General features: G+C 34.1%; 1 protein-coding gene across 2 annotated transcripts in view; it reads right to left on the reverse strand.

Annotated features, from left to right (window-relative positions):
• Positions 1-602: 602 nt before the first annotated feature.
• The window catches only part of DERA (deoxyribose-phosphate aldolase), a 114271-nt gene continuing 95487 nt past the window's right edge, over positions 603-19386 (reverse strand). For both annotated transcript variants that reach the window (XM_052000230.1, XM_052000231.1), the window contains 3 exons: positions 4593-4705; positions 1793-1942; positions 603-1275 (listed from right to left, as the gene is read on the reverse strand). In XM_052000230.1, coding sequence (XP_051856190.1) covers positions 1219-1275; positions 1793-1942; positions 4593-4705 — 320 coding nt within the window. In that variant the 3' untranslated portion in view covers positions 603-1218. The remainder of the gene's footprint in view (positions 1276-1792; positions 1943-4592; positions 4706-19386) is intronic.

The following is a 19386-nucleotide window of genomic DNA, read 5'->3' on the forward strand; positions in this document are numbered from 1 at the left end:
TATGTTTATTTCAGCCGTTTTTCAATCATGTCTGACTTTTTGGGATTCCATTTGGAGTTTTCTTCGCAAAGTTATTGGCGTGATTTGCCATTTCCTTCTATACCTGATTTTATACAAGAGGGAACTGAAGCAAACAGGGTGAAGTAATTTTCCCAGGGTCACACAGCTAGGAAGTGTCTGAGACCAGATTTAAACTCAGAAAGACGAATCTTTCTGACTTGAAGCCCCGTACTCTAATTCATTGTGTCACTTAGTTGCCCAATAGCTTCAATGTAAACCACTGTAATTCAATAATGTACTAAGAGACTTTCACTAAAAAATGCTCCCAAAGAATCTAATGAAAAGACTCCAAAAATTATTCCTAAAACATCTATAGAGAGACAGCTAAGTGGTGTAGTGGATAGAGCACCAGCCCTGAAGTCAGGAGGACCCAAGTTCAAATCTGCTCTCGGACACTTAACAATTCCTAGCTGTGTGACCCTGGGCAAGTCACTTAACCTCAATTGCCTCAGCAAAAATCAACCAAACAAACAAAAAACCTCTAGGGTTTTAATTAATTAATATTCTTAGATAAATGGATTATGATTTCTGAAAAGTTGTAATAGATTTTAAAAACAAGAATTTTTATTTAAAAATTGGTAACTCAAATTTTCAAATAACAATGCTTGAAAAGTCATTAGTACAATTCATTTTTAAAAAACAATTGCAAAATTTGAAGACATTTTCATAGGGTAAACATTAGTGCCAATTCAGTAACCCTTCAAAGTCACTTTACTGCTGTTGCAGCTCATGGATATACATTAATCTCCTGTTACAACATGTTACTAAGGGAGATTAACATTTCTTTTTTCATATTTTTCACAGAAGTCACATGTTGTCATAATTATAAAAATTACTTAAAGTAATCTGAGAAAGTTTACTCAAGATTAACACTGATGATTTTATAACCATGATGAACATCAGAAATGTGCCTTTGGGGCTTCAACAAAAAGCCCCTGGCAGATAACATTTTGTCCTTCACTACTGGATTTAATTAAAAGACAACCCCAAAAGAAAGAATCAGTCATTGACCTACTTCCCAAGTTCTTTTTAATCAGATTGTTTTAGTGACTGATTAGAATTCACATGTTCATATTTATGTATATGTTTATATGTTTATTTACATACACATATACTCAGATGTTCTTGTACAAAGTTCTTCTTTCATTGGTCACGTATTTAAGCCATTGGAAGATCATGATAAGCTGCATATCTTCCAGTTACATGATGGTAGATCTAGAAGGAAATTTTTAAATTTTAATTCAAAATATGAATTAAAAAAACTCTTAGATTCAACGGGCCCCCCAACCCATCTCTCAATAGATTTCAAGGAAAGGATCATAGAATTTAGAACAAGAATGGTTAGAAATTATCCAGCCCAATTCCTACATTTTACAAATGAGGAAACAGAGGCCTAAGGAGGTTAAATTGTTTAATGGTATTTACAGAGCAAAGCAGGGATTGGAAGAGAGGCCCTTTGTCCTCAAAGCCAGTGCTCTTTCCACCACACTACGCTGACTCATCAGGGATAGATGAGGAAAGGCACAAAAGGGATTTGACAATAAAATGAAACAGATGGATTTTCATTTCCAGTTTTGGACTTTTAACTCCTCTCTGGAGACAACTATAATTTGCAAGTATTACACAGAGAGATATGCAACTTTTAATTTGTTTCTCAAAAACCCATGCAGATTTAATTGAAGAGGGGCTGGGGGGAGCCATACCTTGACGTGAAGGTCTTCCTGCAACTCACCTGTCTCTCAATGTCAGAAAGCAAAGTGCTGGCTCCTATGCGAAAGAGTTCTGGTTTCAGCCAATCATCCCCAAGCTCCTCTTTAATAAGTGAAAGCCAAGCAAGAGAATCCTTTGCAGTCCGGATACCTCCTGCTGGTTTAAAACCTATCTGAAAAAGGAAAGGAAAAGGGCCATTTGTTTTGTTTGAATGGCTAAAAATTGGCTGAGAATTGGTTCTCAAATATCTTTAGTCAATGGATCCCTGGAAAGCTAGAGACAATTCATTGGCAGCCATTTAGTTGTATCCCACAAACAGTTACTAAGCACTTTTCTTCATGGAATCCTATAAGGGATAAAACTTCACAGGAAATTTCAATGCACAATATAAACATTGAAGAAGTATAAAGCAAAATGCAGTCTGAAGGGATGTCACTTTCCCTGTTGTTTAATCTCTCTATTCCTCCCTCTCCCTATCTTTGCAGGTATTGTTTGAACAGAGTAACTTCATGGAGGAGTGGCACTTGAGCTATGTTTGAGAGAATGGGTAAAAATCCAATAAAGAAAAAGGAAGTAGAAGAATACTATTTCTGCTCTTCTCTATACCTGCACTTTTATTATAATGAAAAGGAGCTCAAATATAATGAAATATAATGAAAAGATCTCAAAAAGTGGTCAGGTAGAAAGATAGATATACAGAGATATATACACACAATCATAAGTGTATGTATCTGTGTGTGTATATGTATATAACACATATTTCAATCAAGTTCAACATGGGTCAATAAGCCTTCTGGACACAGCATGCATCTAAAGAGAGTTTCCATCTTTGAAAAAACAAGAAACATGAAAAGCATAAACCTGAAATGAAGCCTTTTATGAAATATTAAATCTTTACTTTCCGAAGGATCATTCAGCATGGACTGTGAGGCAGACAGCATCACACACTTAAAACACCTTTTACCTCAGTCACATAAAACTTTACAGGCTGAGATGCTGGAGCCAAAAAGGGCAGCAGAAGGAATCTAGTTCAACTCAGAGTTGGGATTAGAATATTCACTTTCTAAATCAGTGGTTGTTGGATTTTTTTTGTTTGCTTGTTTTGGGGTTTGTTTTTATTTTCCCTATTAGGTCACAGTATCTAATTATTAAGTTGTTATCAATATAAGAGAGTGTAACTTGCCAACATTTATTCAGTTGTTCATTTTTTTTTAACATAAATATACTTGGCTTGTATTTCTAGCTTTCTAAGTGAAAGACAGAAATTTGTCCATACTGCCTAAAGAAAGAAATCATCAACACAGTAACAAGAGACAAAACTGAGTTCTCAATAGTAAAAATTATTAGTTTCCAAGGACAATTATTCAGTTTTCATAACGTCTAAGGAACACACTAGTGGAATATTCTGAGACTCTCGTCTAAGACATCTTAGTTTAAAAAGGCAAAGGTCAGATCTATATTTGTGTCATGGCTATTCTGCCCAAAGTCAAGCACACTTCTACTTAACTAAGATATCATTGTCAAGTGCATGGCTCTGTATGTGTATATGTGTGTATATATTCACGTGTTTGAGGCCCTAAGGCTGAGAAGAATAAATCTCCAACAGATATATTTATTTTGTCAATACTATTCTTAATATGCCAGGATATGAAGTTATTCATCAGGAAAAAATTCTGGAAGGAAGAGGCCCATCCAAACCAAAAACGACCCTCTCCATAAATGAACTTGAATTGTAGCTACATATAAAGTTGTCACATCCAATTGGCAAAGGATTAAAGGATTTTTCAGTTTCCTTTCTGAAAGAATGTAAAGATTGGCTTTAAAGGGCTTCCCAGGAAGGAAAAGTAAAAATATTTTTGAAGCATGCTGTATTCTCCCCACTTGCGTGCTAAAAAAATAAAAAAAAAAAAAAATCCTCTAAGATAATTTGTAGCTAACAAGCAAGTTGATACAAAAAGAGAAAATCTAAGGACATTAAAAAAAAAAAAAAACCTCATATACTTTTTTCCCTTTTAACTTCATATATTTTCCCCCAAAATTATTATTTTTCAAAAGTTGACAAAGGCTAGCATATACCCTCCTCAGCTTAACAGTCTTCCAGAGAGCACATCCAACTGCCATAAAACGCAAAAATGGATATTTAATTCAAGAGCTATATAACGCCTAGCTACCTTTTCCCTGCTGTTTCACAGTATTTCATTATTTTGTTTAATAAGTTCATCTCCTCAAGAATTTTCTCTTCACCTCATATTATTAAAAGTAATAAGTTTTTCTGGACCAGGGGTTTCCCAACAGAAAAACCAATTTATGTGTGTCCTTCAATAATGACAGGAAAAGATTATTTCCCATTATATTGCATACTTTTCATATCACCACCACAGCTTATCATTCAATAAATGTTAGTCTGCAATTTTTTCCGTTCCTCAAGGAAGTTTAATTTCTGCATTAACCTGTTTTCACTAGCCAATGCCTTGCCAGAAAGCTTCTGTGTAGAAGCAAAATTAGTTCGTTAAAGAACCCATTTAGGAATCTCTTGTCAGTGATAAAATTGTCTTCAGTTAATAAAAGGAGAGAAAGTCAGTTTACATCTCGGTCACACACACTTACACCTCCACTCACACTCACTTTCTGTTAATGGAACGATTTTTACTATAAATTTATTCTTTTGTAATGAAAGGTAAATTAAACATTTATCTTAATAAAGGTAAGTCGTTCATGCCTTCAATATTAAAAAAAAAAAAAAGGTTATCATGGCTGCAACCTGGTATCATAAGCAACATTATTTTTATTTAGAAAAAAAGATCTGCTTGCAATAAAGATACCTTCTTTCCAGTTTTCCGATAGAAGTCTCTAATGGCCCGGACCATCACTACAGCTACAGGAAAGGTAGCATTTACTGTTTCTTTTCCCGTAGATGTCTTAATGAAATCAGAACCTAAAACAAAAAGAAATAAAATTTTCAAGCTAATTAGAAAACTCTTTAGAGCTTTAAATCAGCTGAAAACCAAACTGTGTAGTCTTTATTTAGAGAGAAAAAAAATTTAAGTTTATTGGAAAAATATAAATATTTTAAAATATTCCCCTTCTTAAAAATTCAACAGTAGATATAAGTACTGGTTACATATGTAATTTCAAAAAATTATTTTAACTTCCTATTATTAAATTTTATTCCAGACTTAACTATATTATGTATACTTAAGTCTGGGATAGGATTTTTAAAAGGAAATTTTTGTTGTTGTCACTAAGTAATAAATTTAATAGTAAGCTAAATTAGCCCTACTAACAAAACATAAGAGTCATAGAATTTGAGAGCACAAAAGGAATCCCCATTATAACATACCCACTACCTGTTTAAGCATCCTATTTCATTTTTGGACAACTCTAAATGTTAGGAAGTTTTTCCAGTCATCTAGTTTAAATCTCCAGCTTCCACTGATTCCTTTTGATTCTTCTTTCTGGGACCAAACTGAAGTTCAGGCTCTTCTCCATACATCAACCCTTCAAATATCATTATGTAAAACCCTAGGTCTTCAGTATTAGAAAATAAAGATCCCAATTCAATCAATGGACTAAAAACCCTTCACTATACTGGTTATTCTTCTCTGGACAGTCTCTGATTTATCAAAGTCCTTCCTAAACTGAGTCCAGAACTGAGAACAATATTCTAGGTAATGACTGTCTACTAAGGGCAGAATATTAGTAGGACAATCACCTCTGTTCCTAGAAACTATGCCCTTCAATGTAGGTTGATGGATATTTTTTCTTATAACTCCTGCTTAATCATTCCTTTCCCATCTTGAAGTCATGAAACTGAGATTTATTTGTTGTTGGTTTGCTGTTTTGCTGAGGGATTTTTGAACCCGAATAGAGAGCATTACCTTTATCATTATAAAATTTTATCTTACTAGAGTAAGTCCAGTAATATAGGCTGACAAAGCCTTTTTGGGTCCTGATTCTTAAGTTAGATATCCCTGCCACATTTATGTCATCAGCAAATTTCAGGAGCATACTATGTGTGCCTTTATCCAAGTGTAGAATAAAAAAAAATTCATTAGAACAGATCTCAGCACAGATCCCTGGGTACTCCACTAGAGACTTCTCACTTCATTGATATTGAATCATTTACAAGGACTCTGAGTTCAGCTATCCAACCACCATTTAACTCATCTGATTGCATTAGCATCAAATCCATATCCTTCCATTTTCTCCACATAGCATGAAAGATTTTACTGAAAATTGGGCTAAGATCTAGGTAGATAATATCCTACTAAATCATACTATATCATCTATATCAAACTATATCATCTATTAGCTTATTAATCCTGTCAAAAAAGGAAATGATATTTCACAATCTCACAGCTGTTTCTGTAATGATGTGTCACTAATTAAAATAAAGTCAGCTCATTTTACTCAATAACTAAATAATGAAGAAATAAAGAAAAATTGTCTTTTCCCCTCAAGATGTGTGGCAGCATAGTAGATAGAGAATTCTTTGGAATCAAGAATTGGTTTTAAGCAGGCAACTCTCTTTAAAAAAAAAAAAAAAGGTTTGCTGATTTGCATTGGAAAAAGTAGTTTCCACGTTGGGTATTTCCCACACTGATGAAATTACAGGTTCAGACCAAAATCAAGTATGTGTACATAGGGGCAGTGAGGGATGGAAAGAGGGAGGAGGGAAGAAAAAGAGTGAGAATAACAGCAAGGGAGAAAGAGAGCGAGAGAGAGAGAGAAAGAGATTCATTTAATAACCAATTTTTTTCAGCTCTCTCTTTTCCTAAAAAAACAAACACTTCTCATTCATTTTCTTTCCTTTTTTACTGCAAAATTTCCAGGGGGAAAAAGTAGCCTATACTCATTGTTTCCTCTTCTAAACTACTAGTTCATTTCTCAACAAATTAGATTATGAGCAACTTGAGTACAATCTCTGTCGTTTTTTTTTGGTATCCTAATTCTTAGCAGTGACTGGCCTGTGGCAGGTACTGAATAAATATTTGTTGACTGACTAACCGAGCTAGCAATATGATTTGTTTCCAGAAGTACTAAGAAAATAATGTAGTTCTACTGAAATTATATTCTCAGGGTCATCAATGATTGCTTAACTGTCAAATTAAAATACCTTTCCTTAATCTTCATCTCCACTTCCAAATTTAATCATTCAACAAGCTTTAATGATTGCATGTGTACTGAGGATATACAGATAAATATTTCTTGCCCTCAAGGAGCCTGGATTTTCCATAGCATTTGATTCTGTTGACAGCCCCATCTCCTTGATTCTTTCAAATTAAAATACTGTTTTAATAGTTTATTAGCTGTGTGACCTTGGACAAGTTCCTTAATCTCAGTTTCCTAAACAGCAAAATGTGAATAATAATAGAATCTATTTCTCAAGGATTGTTAGATTCAAATGAAATAGTATTTGTAAAGTATGCAGCCCAGGGTTTGACACATAGCTGGTACTATATATAATGGTTAATTGTTGTCATTGTTGTTATGCTTATAACAAAATCATTTCTGATTTTCCAGCTATCAAAGAATCTAGTGTTTTAGCACATGGATGAGAGATGAATTCTGTGGGTAACTCAAGTCTGGGTTTTGTTCCACTGAGTTTTATTTCTGCTTCCAAATAGAAAAAAGAATGGCATAGGTAGAATAGGATCCCTAACAAAATAGGGATAAAATTATGGAATTGGTTTCCAGAGTTTTATCTTCTGAAGAAGTCCAAAGATTAACCTGAGAAAGAAAAAGGAAAGAGAAAGATTGAATAAAAACTGAAAACAATTCAAATCGAAGGAGAAAAAGGGTTCAATGAGGAAGGACTCAATGTAAAGAAGAAAAAGATTGAAAAAGGAGGAGACTCAAGGAGAAGATAAGAAAAGATAAGGCAAGGTTAAGAAGTTAATAAAAAAAAAGATCAGAGAAATTGGGTGTGACTTTTAAGTTGTAGAGAGATAACAGAAGAGTAAGGAAAGATGTCAACAACTTACTAAAGGAGAAAGATTATAATCATGCACACACCAAGATTATAGTTACCCCCACACCCATAGCAATTTAAATTAAGAGAAAAGAAAATCTCACTACAAGCAAGACTAGAGAAGAGAGAGAATTTGGAATGGCTTGCATTAAATATGCCATGGCCAAGGGACTACTTTCCATATTCAAAATGCATGAATATTTGTAAATACAGTGAGGTGAAAGGACTAGAAAAATGTTTTTCTATATTCCAAAATATCAGGGACTATGAAGTGTTTAAAAAAGAAAGAAAGAAAGAAAGAAAGAAATAGAAGTTGTGCTTCAACAGGGAGGAGAAAGAGTTGAGAAGGAAGAAAGTGGAGAGAGGGAGGGTGATCTGAAAAGGAAGAAAGGACCCATGACCTCTATCAAGCATTTAAAGAGTGGAAGAAGAAAATAAGAAGTACTACTATATACTCAGAGTTTTAAATAAAAAGTACTTGAAATTCTTTCTGAAGTGAAACAAACTAGAAAACAGTTACTTGTCCTCTTAGAAAAGATCCAGCAAAACCAAAAGCACTGCCAATTAGAGGCCATTAGGTAAACCAGAAGAAGGTTCGAATACTGATAATTGCTGACTTCCTATTCAGGGGTACTATCCAAAACACAACAGAGAACTTTCTGATGTAAATCAGGGAGGATAGTGATTTGTGTCAGCATAAGTGATATTTTCAGAAGAGATCTAGAAAGCAATATTAAAGAAATCTAAATGCCTCCTTAAAATATAAGAATGACAGTATCCTGACCAAGAATTGACTGTGTCTAACAAAAGTATGTAAGAATATAATTGTCTGGTATCTTAGAAATTTAATCAAGAGCTATAAGCTTAAAAGGAAATGGGAAGAAATGCTGTACCCCGACATGTTGGAGAGAAGGGGTTTGGACCTCAAAAATATATTGGGGTCTTAGGTCAGTGTCACAAGATGAATGAAAAGAATTTGTAGTCTTAGACCTTCTCCAAATCAACTGGAAAAAATTTTATTACATTGCTGATAGCACACTAATTTCTAAAAGGGAGTTTTAGCAATTAACAAGGGGAAGAAGAGAGCTAAGTTCCCTAGTACAACTCACCATTAACAAGGAGGGAAGTATTCATTATGGCAGACTGAGCCTTAATGACCTGGCTATGACAAGGAGAAAGATAATATAAGGCAGTCAAAGTTACCTTACTACCATAAGGCGGGCAGTTCTTTAAAAATCCACAAAGAATCGGGGGATAGCACGATTGACTACAAACTAACCCTAAAAGGAGTTAGCTGGGGATTGGAGTACAGGTAGGTTCTATTAGGAGAAAAATAATTTCTGGCATTGACATCAGAAGTTGACCTTCCTACTGGATACAGTTATTGTGAGGTTATGATTTTTTTTTCATTGCCAAGAATTCAACCAGGGGCTGACTACAATAAAAGCCCACTTAAAGATAACAAAAGGCATTTTAATTAAGACGGAAAGATTGAAATACTCAGTGCTCCTCCTTGCCAGTCTCAGGGAGTAGCTTAGGCAACAAAATTCAGTCTCTTTCCCTATAATGCCATTCCCTGCTTCCAACAATACCCTAAGGAATAGATAAAGTATAGGATGAAGAAGAGTAGTTGAGATCTATAAGGCACACACACACACACACAAAAATATATATATATATGTATATATATATATATATATAAAATCATGGGACCATTAGTAAAACCAAAGGCCTGGAACAAAAGGCCACAAATGCACAAAATAAGAGGCAACAAGAAAGATGAACTAGAGGCATTAATGCAAGGAGGTCAACTTGACCTCTTGGAGTTCATAAAATCATGGTAGGATGATAATGGTAATATTAATATAGTTTATAAAGATATATATATATATATATATATATATATATATATATATATATATATATATATAAACATAAAATATATTACCTTATTCAGGTAGACCTATAACCAGAAAATGTTTCTAGATTGGTATATTATTCAAAGAAAACAGCAAGTACCTGATCTAAAATTATATTATAAAGCAGCAGTCACCAAAACCATCTGGTATTGGCTTAGAAATAGATTAGTTGATCAGTGGAAAAGGTTAGGTTCACAAGACAGAATAGTCAACTATAGCAATCTAGTGTTTGACAAACCCAAAGATTCTAAATTTTGGGATAAGATTTCATTATTTGATAAAAACTGCTGGGATAACTGGAAATTAGTATGGCAGAAATTAGGCAAGGACCCACACTTAACACCACATACCAAGATAAGATCAAAATGGGTCCATGACCTAGGCATAAAGAACGAGATTATAAATAAATTAGAAGAACATAGGATAGTTTATCTCTCAGACTTGTGGAGGAGAAAGAAATTTGTGACCAAAGATGAACTAGAGACCATTACCAATCACAAAATAGAAAATTTTGATTATATCAAATTAAAAAGCCTTTGTACAAACAGAACGAATGCAAACAAGATTAGTAGGGAAGTAACTAACTGGGAAAACATCTTTACAATTAAAGGTTCTGATAAAGGCCTCATTTCCAAAATATATAGAGAACTGACTCAAATTTATAAAAAATCAAGCCATTCTCCAATTGATAAATGGTCAAAGGATATGAACAGACAATTTTCAGATGAAGAAATTGAAACTATTACCACTCACATGAAAGAGTGTTCCAAATCACTATTGATCAGAGAAATGCAAATTAAGACAACTCTGAGATATCACTACACTCCTGTCAGATTGGCTAAGATGACAGGAAAAAATAATGATGAATGTTGGAGGGGATGCGGGAAAACGGGGACACTGATGCATTGTTGGTGGAGTTGTGAACGAATCCAGCCATTCTGGAGAGCGATCTGGAATTATGCCCAAAAAGTTATCAAACTGTGCATACCCTTTGATCCAACAGTGTTTCTATTGGGCTTATACCCCAAAGAGATACTAAAAAAGGGAAGGGGACCTGTATGTGCCAAAATGTTTGTAGCAGCCCTGTTTGTAGTGGCTAGAAACTGGAAAATGAATGGATGCCCATCAATTGGAGAATGGCTGGGTAAATTGTGGTATATGAACGTTATGGAATATTATTGCTCTGTAAGGAATGACCAGCAGGATGAATACAGAGAGGCTTGGAGAGACCTACATGGACTGATGCTAAGTGAGATGAGCAGAACCAGGAGATCATTATACACTTCGACAACGATATTGTATGAGGATGTATTCTGATGGAAGTGGATTTCTCTGACAAAGAGACTTAACTGAGTTTCATTGGAGAAATGATGGACAGAAACAGCTACACCCAAAGAAGGAATACTGGGAAATGAATGTGAACTATTTGCAATTTTGATTTTCTTCCCGAGTTATTTTTACCTTCTGAATCCAATTCTCCCTGTGCAACAAGAGAACTGTTTGGTTCTGCAAATATGTATTGTATCTAGGATATACTGCAACATGTTTAGCATATATAGGACTGCTTGCCATCCTGGGGGGGGGGGGGAGGAGGGAGGGAGGGGAAAAAACGAAACATAAGTGATTGCAAGGGATAATGTCGTGTAGAAATTATCCTGGCATGGATTCTGTCAATGCGAAGTTATTATTAAATAAAATAAAATTTATTATAAAAAAAAAAAAAAAAAAAAAAAAAAAAAAAAAGAATGAGTTAAATACAGAAGTAAAATCCATGTCTTTTGATGATGAGGCAAAAGTTTTTTCATCTGGTTCAGCTGTATCTAGACATAATCTCAATAAAACCTACCACCTCTTAAAAAAAAAAAAAAAAAAAAAAAAAAAAAAAAAAAAAAACAAAGAAAACAGCAAGAAGTAAAAAGCATGAATTCACAGAGTATTTTTGTTAAGAAAGCATACTCATACAAGATAATCCAGGAACCATAGTAAAAAGCATGGAGGAAAGCATTTAGATAAAGATCAATGGAGAGAGAAATGAAAATTATTTTATTTTCAGAGCATACAATATATCATTTCAATAGAAATGTCAGGAAAAACTTTTAGAAGCTTGCATTAGAGACATGTTGGAATAAAAAGGCAATAGCCCTATTGTACACTGCTTAGACTATATCTAAATGTTGTATTTAATTTTGTTGTTGTTGTACCATTTTCAGTTGTGTCTGACTCCTCAAAACACCTTTGGAGTTTTCTTAGCAAAGATGTTAGAGTGATCTGTCCCTTTTCTTCTCTAGATCATTTTAAAGATGAGGAAAATGAGGCAACAGGGTTAAGTGACTTGCCCAGGGTCACACAATTGATAATGTTTAGTTCTGACCACTATACATTAGGAAAGAAACTGACAACCTGGAGAATGTTCGGAAGCTCACAATCAGACTGGTACGAAGCCTTAAGTTTATGATGCCTAGGAACTGATTGAAGGAATTAGGACTACTTATCCTGGAGGAGGGATTGGATAGCTACCTTTAAGTTTTGTTCAGTAGGTTTGGGACTTACCTATCTGACCTGAGGACAGAACTAGAGAACGATAGATGAAATCCAGAGAGGTAAATTCAGCCTAGAAATAAGGGGAAAAGTTCAGAAAAAAAAAAAAAGTTATCCATAAATAGAATGGACTATCTCAGAAGGTTCCCTCTCTTTGGAGATCTGGTGGATGAGGGGAAGGGGGAGATGAAGGGGGTCTTTTGGGTGTTGGATTGGATAAACACATGGTCTCTTCCAAACTCCAAAATTTGTTGAGGAGGGGAAAAAAGAGGAAAAAACTGAGAGTAAGGTGAAAGAACACTAAATATGAGAAAGGTCTCAAGGAAAAAAATAAGACCGAGAAAAAGATGGACTCAAAGGAGAAGGTAAGTGGTAAAGCAAAGTAAGTATGAAAAGATAAAGAAAAATGGTAAGTGTATATAATTAGCAAATAATATACTCAGTGAAATGCATTTGTACCTGTCAATCAGTTGTTTGATTATGAAAATGAGGTCTGAATGTCAAAATTCACTTGTGAAAGAGGGCTTCTTTCTTCAGATATATTCATCCATGATACCTGGATCCATATAGTTTTATACATCAAGATCTGCCATTTCAACAATAGAATACTAATACAAATAACATCTACTACTTAGTAGATAAGTCCTGGAGAGCTTGTGAGAAAAGGCATGTGACTTGTTCATGGTATCATAGGTACTAAGAGGTATAAGCAAGATGGGAACCCATGCCTTCTCTCAAAGTCCATTACTCTTTCTTCTATAGTTCAACTTCTTAAACTATAGTTCAGAATCCCTATGGAGTCTCATACTTGAATGTGGAAGTTGCAATATTATGATTTATTATCAGTAAGTATTTGATTTGAATATCTATTTTATATACCTATATATATACCTGCGTCACATAAAAATTTCTTGGGTGTAAAGGAGGCATGAGTGGAAAAAGTTTAAGAAGTCCTGTTCTATGGCATAGTGCCTCTAAAAGTTTTTAAAGAGACGAGAAAATAGAAAAATAGTTCAGTATTTTATGTTCTTATGATTACCTTTATTGGTTATTGTTGCTAATATCATCTATAATTTTTTTTTTTTTTTTTTTTGCTAAGGCAATTGGGGTTAAGTGACTTGCCCAGGGTCACTCAGGTAGGAAGTGTTAAGTGTCTGAGACTAGATTTGAACTCAGATCCTCCTGACTTCAGGACTGGTGCTCTATCCACTGTGCTACCTAGCTGCCTCCTATAATTTTTTTAAATTAGTCTTTCTCCCAGAAATGTTAAAAATTATATTCCTCAATTTTTAAAATGGTGTCATTTTCAACACAGACTTCATCAGTGTGGCCTGAATATTTTTCATACTCAGCTTTTATACTTCCCTCATTTAACATCTTGGGGACTAAAGTGTGAGAGTCCCATTGTGGTGATATTTTTATTATGGATGATGAAACTAGTTTCCTCTAGAAATGCTGATAGATTGATTCCATTTTTCATCTGTTATCATCATTCCAGTTCATCTTTAAAACTTCTGGGGATGAATTGACATAACTGGATGTCATGTTAAGCTCTTTTCAAATTCATTTCCTCTCTTTTCTGAGACCCAATATTATTCATCTTTTATCATATTTCTCCATGATATTCTGCAAATGAATTTAAGGCTAAATTCAAATCATCTTTTCTTTCAGTCTTAAAGAAAAAAAGAAATCAAATGTTTCAGAAAAGCCTAGAAAGACTTACATGACCTGATGCTGAGAGAAGTGAGCAGAATCAGGAAAACATTGTACACAGTAACAGCAACACTGTGCAATGATCAACTGTGATAGACTTTGCTCTTCTCAGCAACACAATGATCCATATCAATTCCAAAAAACTCATGATGAAAAATGCCATTCACATGCTGAGAAAGAATTATGAAGTCTGAATGCAAATACTATATTTCCCTTTTGTTTTTTCTTTTTTTTTTCCTGGTGATTTTTTCCTTTTTTGTTCCTTCATTCACAACATGACTAATGTGGAAATATATTTACCATGATTACTCATGTATAACCATATCAGATAGCTTGCTACTTGAGGGGAAGGGGAAAGAAGAAATGAAGGGAGAAAAAATTTGGAACAATTCATTCCCTTAATCCTTTCCTCCATATTCTACTAGGAAAGAAGATACCAACTTATTTAAGTATATAAAAAAATCTACTTATATGGTACATACACAAGACATGAATTTATACAAAGAAATACAAGCTAATATTTTGGAGTAGAGACAGCATTAGCAATAAGGAGATAAGAAAAAAGTCGATAGAAAGTGATACTTCAGTTGAAGTTTGAAGGAAACAAGAGATTCTAAGAAATGAGGAGGAACTGAATTTCAAGCATAGGAAATTTATATAAAAGTACAAAAGAGAGACAGAATATCAACTGTGAGTGATACTAAGATCACTTTGGCTTGACTCTAAAGTATATAAAGTTAGAATAAGGTAAAAAGGCAAGTTGGAACCAAGTTGTGAAGATCTTAAAATTATTTTAAAAAAAAAGATTTATTTTTGACTAAACATCAACTATAAATAGGGAAACACTGAAGTTTAGTGAGTGGAAGATGGGTATGTGTGAGAACTATGCTTTGGGATAATCACTGTGCCAGTTGTATGACAGATTAGGATGGGGAAAGACTTGAGGAAAGGACACAAATTAGGAGATTTATTGCAATAGTTCAGTCAAGAAATGATAAGAGACTAAATTAGCGTGATTGTTATTTGAGTAAAGAGAAGAGGACAGATATGAGGGATATTGTGGAGGAAGAAATCAAGATGATCTGGCAACTGATTTAGATCTGTAGGGATGCCAGCATGAAATGTCCAATAGCAAGCTTATGATGTTGGACTGGAGTTTAGGAGAGAAATTTTGACTGGATACAGATCAACTACATACATAACAAGTTGTAGCTAAAGAACATTGACCCTTCTAGAAATCAATCTTTATCTACCTATCTATAAAGATATATATACTCTGGGCTTATTATGGACCAAGTTTAATTCTAGGGGCAATTTGTTCAAATCTTATTTCTTTGACTTGTTTGACACTAAAAAGAGTTTAGTCTGACAAATTTCAGGGTATGACTTATGTCTAAGTATCCACGGATATATGTAAAAAGGTCCCTAAATCCTAAATGAGCACAGTGAACCAAATATGCCAACTCTTGTGTTTGCTTCTTCAAAGAGAAGGTATCAGTCATTCATTCATTTAATGTAACATCCTAGTTTCTTCCAGTTTTATTTATAGGGAGAATGTAAAAAATATTAGGATTTTAGTTCCTCTTAGATTTAATAGATGATTAATTCATAAGTAATCCTAAATTTATAAGCTTTAATATTTGCTGTCCGCTTATCCACCATTCTGTCACTATCACCGTAGAAACAAAAAGAAATCTCTTTTTGTAGTTTTATTTACTTTTGTGGATATCTATGATCAAATAATTAATCTCCACTTAGCTAAACTACTAATGACTAATCTCTTCTTATTTATGGAAACTGCCCTTCAAACAGCAAAGCAGTAACTCTATAGAAATGTGAAATGTGAAAATTTAGATATATCTCCATTCCAAAGGTTCTATTTGTGCCCAACCTGTGGCAAATCTTTCCAAGCTCATATTAATCTGATAGTCATATTCAGACATATTATATCTTGACTCCAACATAGTGATGCCATTTTGGTCCTCTTCAGTTATGAAGGACAACCACCACTACTTTTCAGGTAGACATAGTCTTTCACCACAACCTTACTTTTCAACTTTAAAGTAAAACCTAATACGGCTTAAATCCTAATGATCTAGCCTTCAAAAACACAATGTCACCTGCATGGCACAATGAGGCATTGGAATAGTGAAGGAAACTATCTGTTGTGCAACATACATAGCAGTAAGGATGGATCCCCAGTTGCTATTGTAGAAAAGATAAATTATTTCCAACTAGGGTAATCAAAGAAAAGTAGGAATAGGTAGGATTTAGTATGAATATGCAGAGAGGAAGAGTTGAATATTCAAAGGTCAAAGGAATAATATGGCTATGGTGGAAAATTATAAGGCATGTTACTGGAAGGAAGAAGAACAGAAGAAAATGAGGCAATGAATGGACTAATCTGATTAGAGCAGAGTTGGTAAAAGGCATTAATAGAAGATAAGATTTAAAAAGTAGGATTAAGGAAGGGCCTTAAATGCCAGGCTAAAAAATTTGAATTATATCTTATATGACTTGGGAATACCCTGAAGGATTTTGATCAGGAAAATAATTGCTTTAGGAAGGATAAGATAATGGTAGAATGAAGAAAAGATTGAAGCAAGAAGAAGAGGCTATTGCAGCAAAATGAGAACTAAATTATTGTCAATTCTTTTTATCAAAGGATCTGATCTATCTTTATATCCAACCTACTTCAGAAAACACATTAATGTTCTACTACTATTAAAAGAACAATGTAATTAATAATTATATTAAATTTTGGTTTTTCTTCTAACACTACTATTCCAAACTTTCTGGCGTGTGAATTCAAATATCTCCTCAAATAAACACCTTCTATTTATTTCTATAATAGACAGCATTACCAAAAACACACAAGCTTTCTTTAAAGCTCTTCTAAGAATTGTACTGAGTTCAATTTTTCCCATTCATCTTGTAGGAGCCAAGCCCATGAGAAAACACCTTGAGACAAAATAAAGCCTACCAAAAAAAGGTCCTCTCATCACTGGACTCCAATTTTAAGCACAGACTCTTTGGCCTGGAAGGGAACTCTGGTAGTAATCAAATTCAAACCTCTCTCTTTTTACAGATGAAGAATTTGAGACCTAAAAAGGTCAAATGATCTCCTTAAGTTCACACAGCATTAATTGGCAGAGCAAGACATAGAATCCAAGCCAGAAAGTCTTTTAACTCTGTCATGCCTTTTCTTAGAATTTACATAAGTTTCACTAAACTAAAATTTAAAAGATTGAAAAAAGTCAAGACTACAAAGTAAATACACTGATAATCAACTCTGATTGACTGAAAGTAAATCTGATACATTTATATCATAATATCAAATAGTATTTTTTTATTTTTCCAATTTAAGCCCTTCAGTACAATATCGTTTTTTGTAGTTTAAAGCAAGTAAAAGCTTTTATAAGTCCCATAATTACAAGTCTCCATGGTACAGTTTCATTAAAAACTTTCATTAAGCAACAGCTGCCCTTGTATATGGTCGTCTAATCAATTTGGTCAAACAGAATGACTTCTAATCAGCTGTTGATAAAAATAGAAGATGAAATTTTAATTCTAATAGATTAACCACAAACTCAAGACAGTCTTCAAAATCTATCTAGCTCTATTCTCCAGTGGATTTAATGACTATTCAGCAACTCATTACTAAATAGAACAAGATGAACATTTTCCAGTTCATTAAAGAAATGTACTATGTATTTTTGCATTGTCCTCATGATTCGTTACAGGGAGTCTTAATTACAAGATAATGGATAATGGTTATTAAATGCAGACTGCAGTAATGAAGCTCTATTCATTTGCGAACCTCAGAGACTGCAAAGAGGGGAAAATAAAATTACTAGCTTCAAAAGATTAACGGATCAAATTATTATTCAATTTTGAAAATCTCATTCAGACTTCATAGAAACAAGGAGAGATTAAAAAGTAGTATTAAGACCAAAGTAGTGCTTTTAAAAATAATAATATTTTAAAGCTATTACTAGCATAATCAGTTTCAGATGTGATAATTAGAAAAACATATAGCTAGTTTAACAGCATCTCCTAACAATGAGAAAACTACATTTTAATTTCATGAACGATTCCTATTTATGATATAAGAAGTTGCTACCAGGAACCTGAAAAGTCTTGGGGAACATGGAAGATATATGATGCCACTAAAGAGCAATATAATGAAAGGTATTATTAACATTTTATATTTCACTAATGAAAAATGGGAATTAAAATCAAGTGCTGCTTGAGAAACCTTGTAATTAAGTGGAATGCATGCCAACCCTATAATAAGGGCTTCTGGACACATTATTCACTGGCTCCATATATTCTTCCCTTCTAAAACAAATTATAAATTAAAGTTTGCAAGTGAGTTTTGCATGGTGATTCTGGTGATTCTGATAATAGTTTATACACATAATAAGCAGGCAAATAGTTTTTATTTGTATTAGATAAGCAAAAGATGGACTTCTGGCACATAAAATGAAAGGCTAAAACCAGCATTTTCCAAACCTGTTTAAAACATCAAAACATGCATCAGATGAGTAATTAAAAACAAGAACAAGATAAGGAGAAAAGAAACTTCTCTATACAAGCCAGTTTTTGAAGGAAAATAAACAAAAAAGCAAAGGAAAGTTACTACATGACTATTACTACTCACCACTTGTAGCTGTGCCCATTGCCCAATGCTACCTTCATCAACCTGCCACATTGGGCTTTACATTTCACATTTCACTACATAATGGTAAAATGTTATTTCCCATCAATTTTTTCCCCCGTAATGATCCAGGTATACAGCCCCCTATTACCTAGCAGGTGAAAATTCTGGAAGATAGTGTGTGAGAATAGTTCCCCTCTATTGTTGGAATCCTTACTAACTGCTAAGTAATTAGAGTTGATCTAATCTTACAAGAAGTTGTTTTGGCCAGAACCTGAAACAAGGTACTAAGTAGAACTAATCAAGACAAGGCTTGTGTTCCCACCTTTACTCATTGGACTCCACAAGTATGCTAGCTTCACAAAGTACACTTTCTAACTTCAAGAGAGTTCACACCTCCCTTAAAGTCATTGGGCCAGAGAGCACTATGGGAGAAAACCCATAATCCCATTCTCTCAGAAGAGGCAGATAAAAAGCCAGCGATGAAGGATCTATGGCAGAATACATTTTTTCCTCTTGGCTGGCTGATCGCGCTAGACTCGAGAGAAACGACTCTGCTGCAGAGAACACTTTTGACGGACTTCAGTGGAGCTACGCCAGAAGCCCTCTCTCCGCAAATTGGTGGCTGGGCTCCCCAGAAGGAGATAAGAGAGATCTTCCATCTCTGTTGGAGGCAGAAGAAGGCAGAGGCAGAGGCTGAAGGACAGAACCTTTGGATTTGGAGACATCCGAAGGGCTCTAAGCCTCTAAACCGGCTGTCCTCTGAGAACAAACTCCAACATTTGAACTCTTAACACTCTATCATCTCAAATTCA

This window comes from Antechinus flavipes, chromosome 5 (genome assembly GCF_016432865.1).
Source record: "Antechinus flavipes isolate AdamAnt ecotype Samford, QLD, Australia chromosome 5, AdamAnt_v2, whole genome shotgun sequence".
Lineage (NCBI taxonomy): Eukaryota > Metazoa > Chordata > Mammalia > Dasyuromorphia > Dasyuridae > Antechinus > Antechinus flavipes.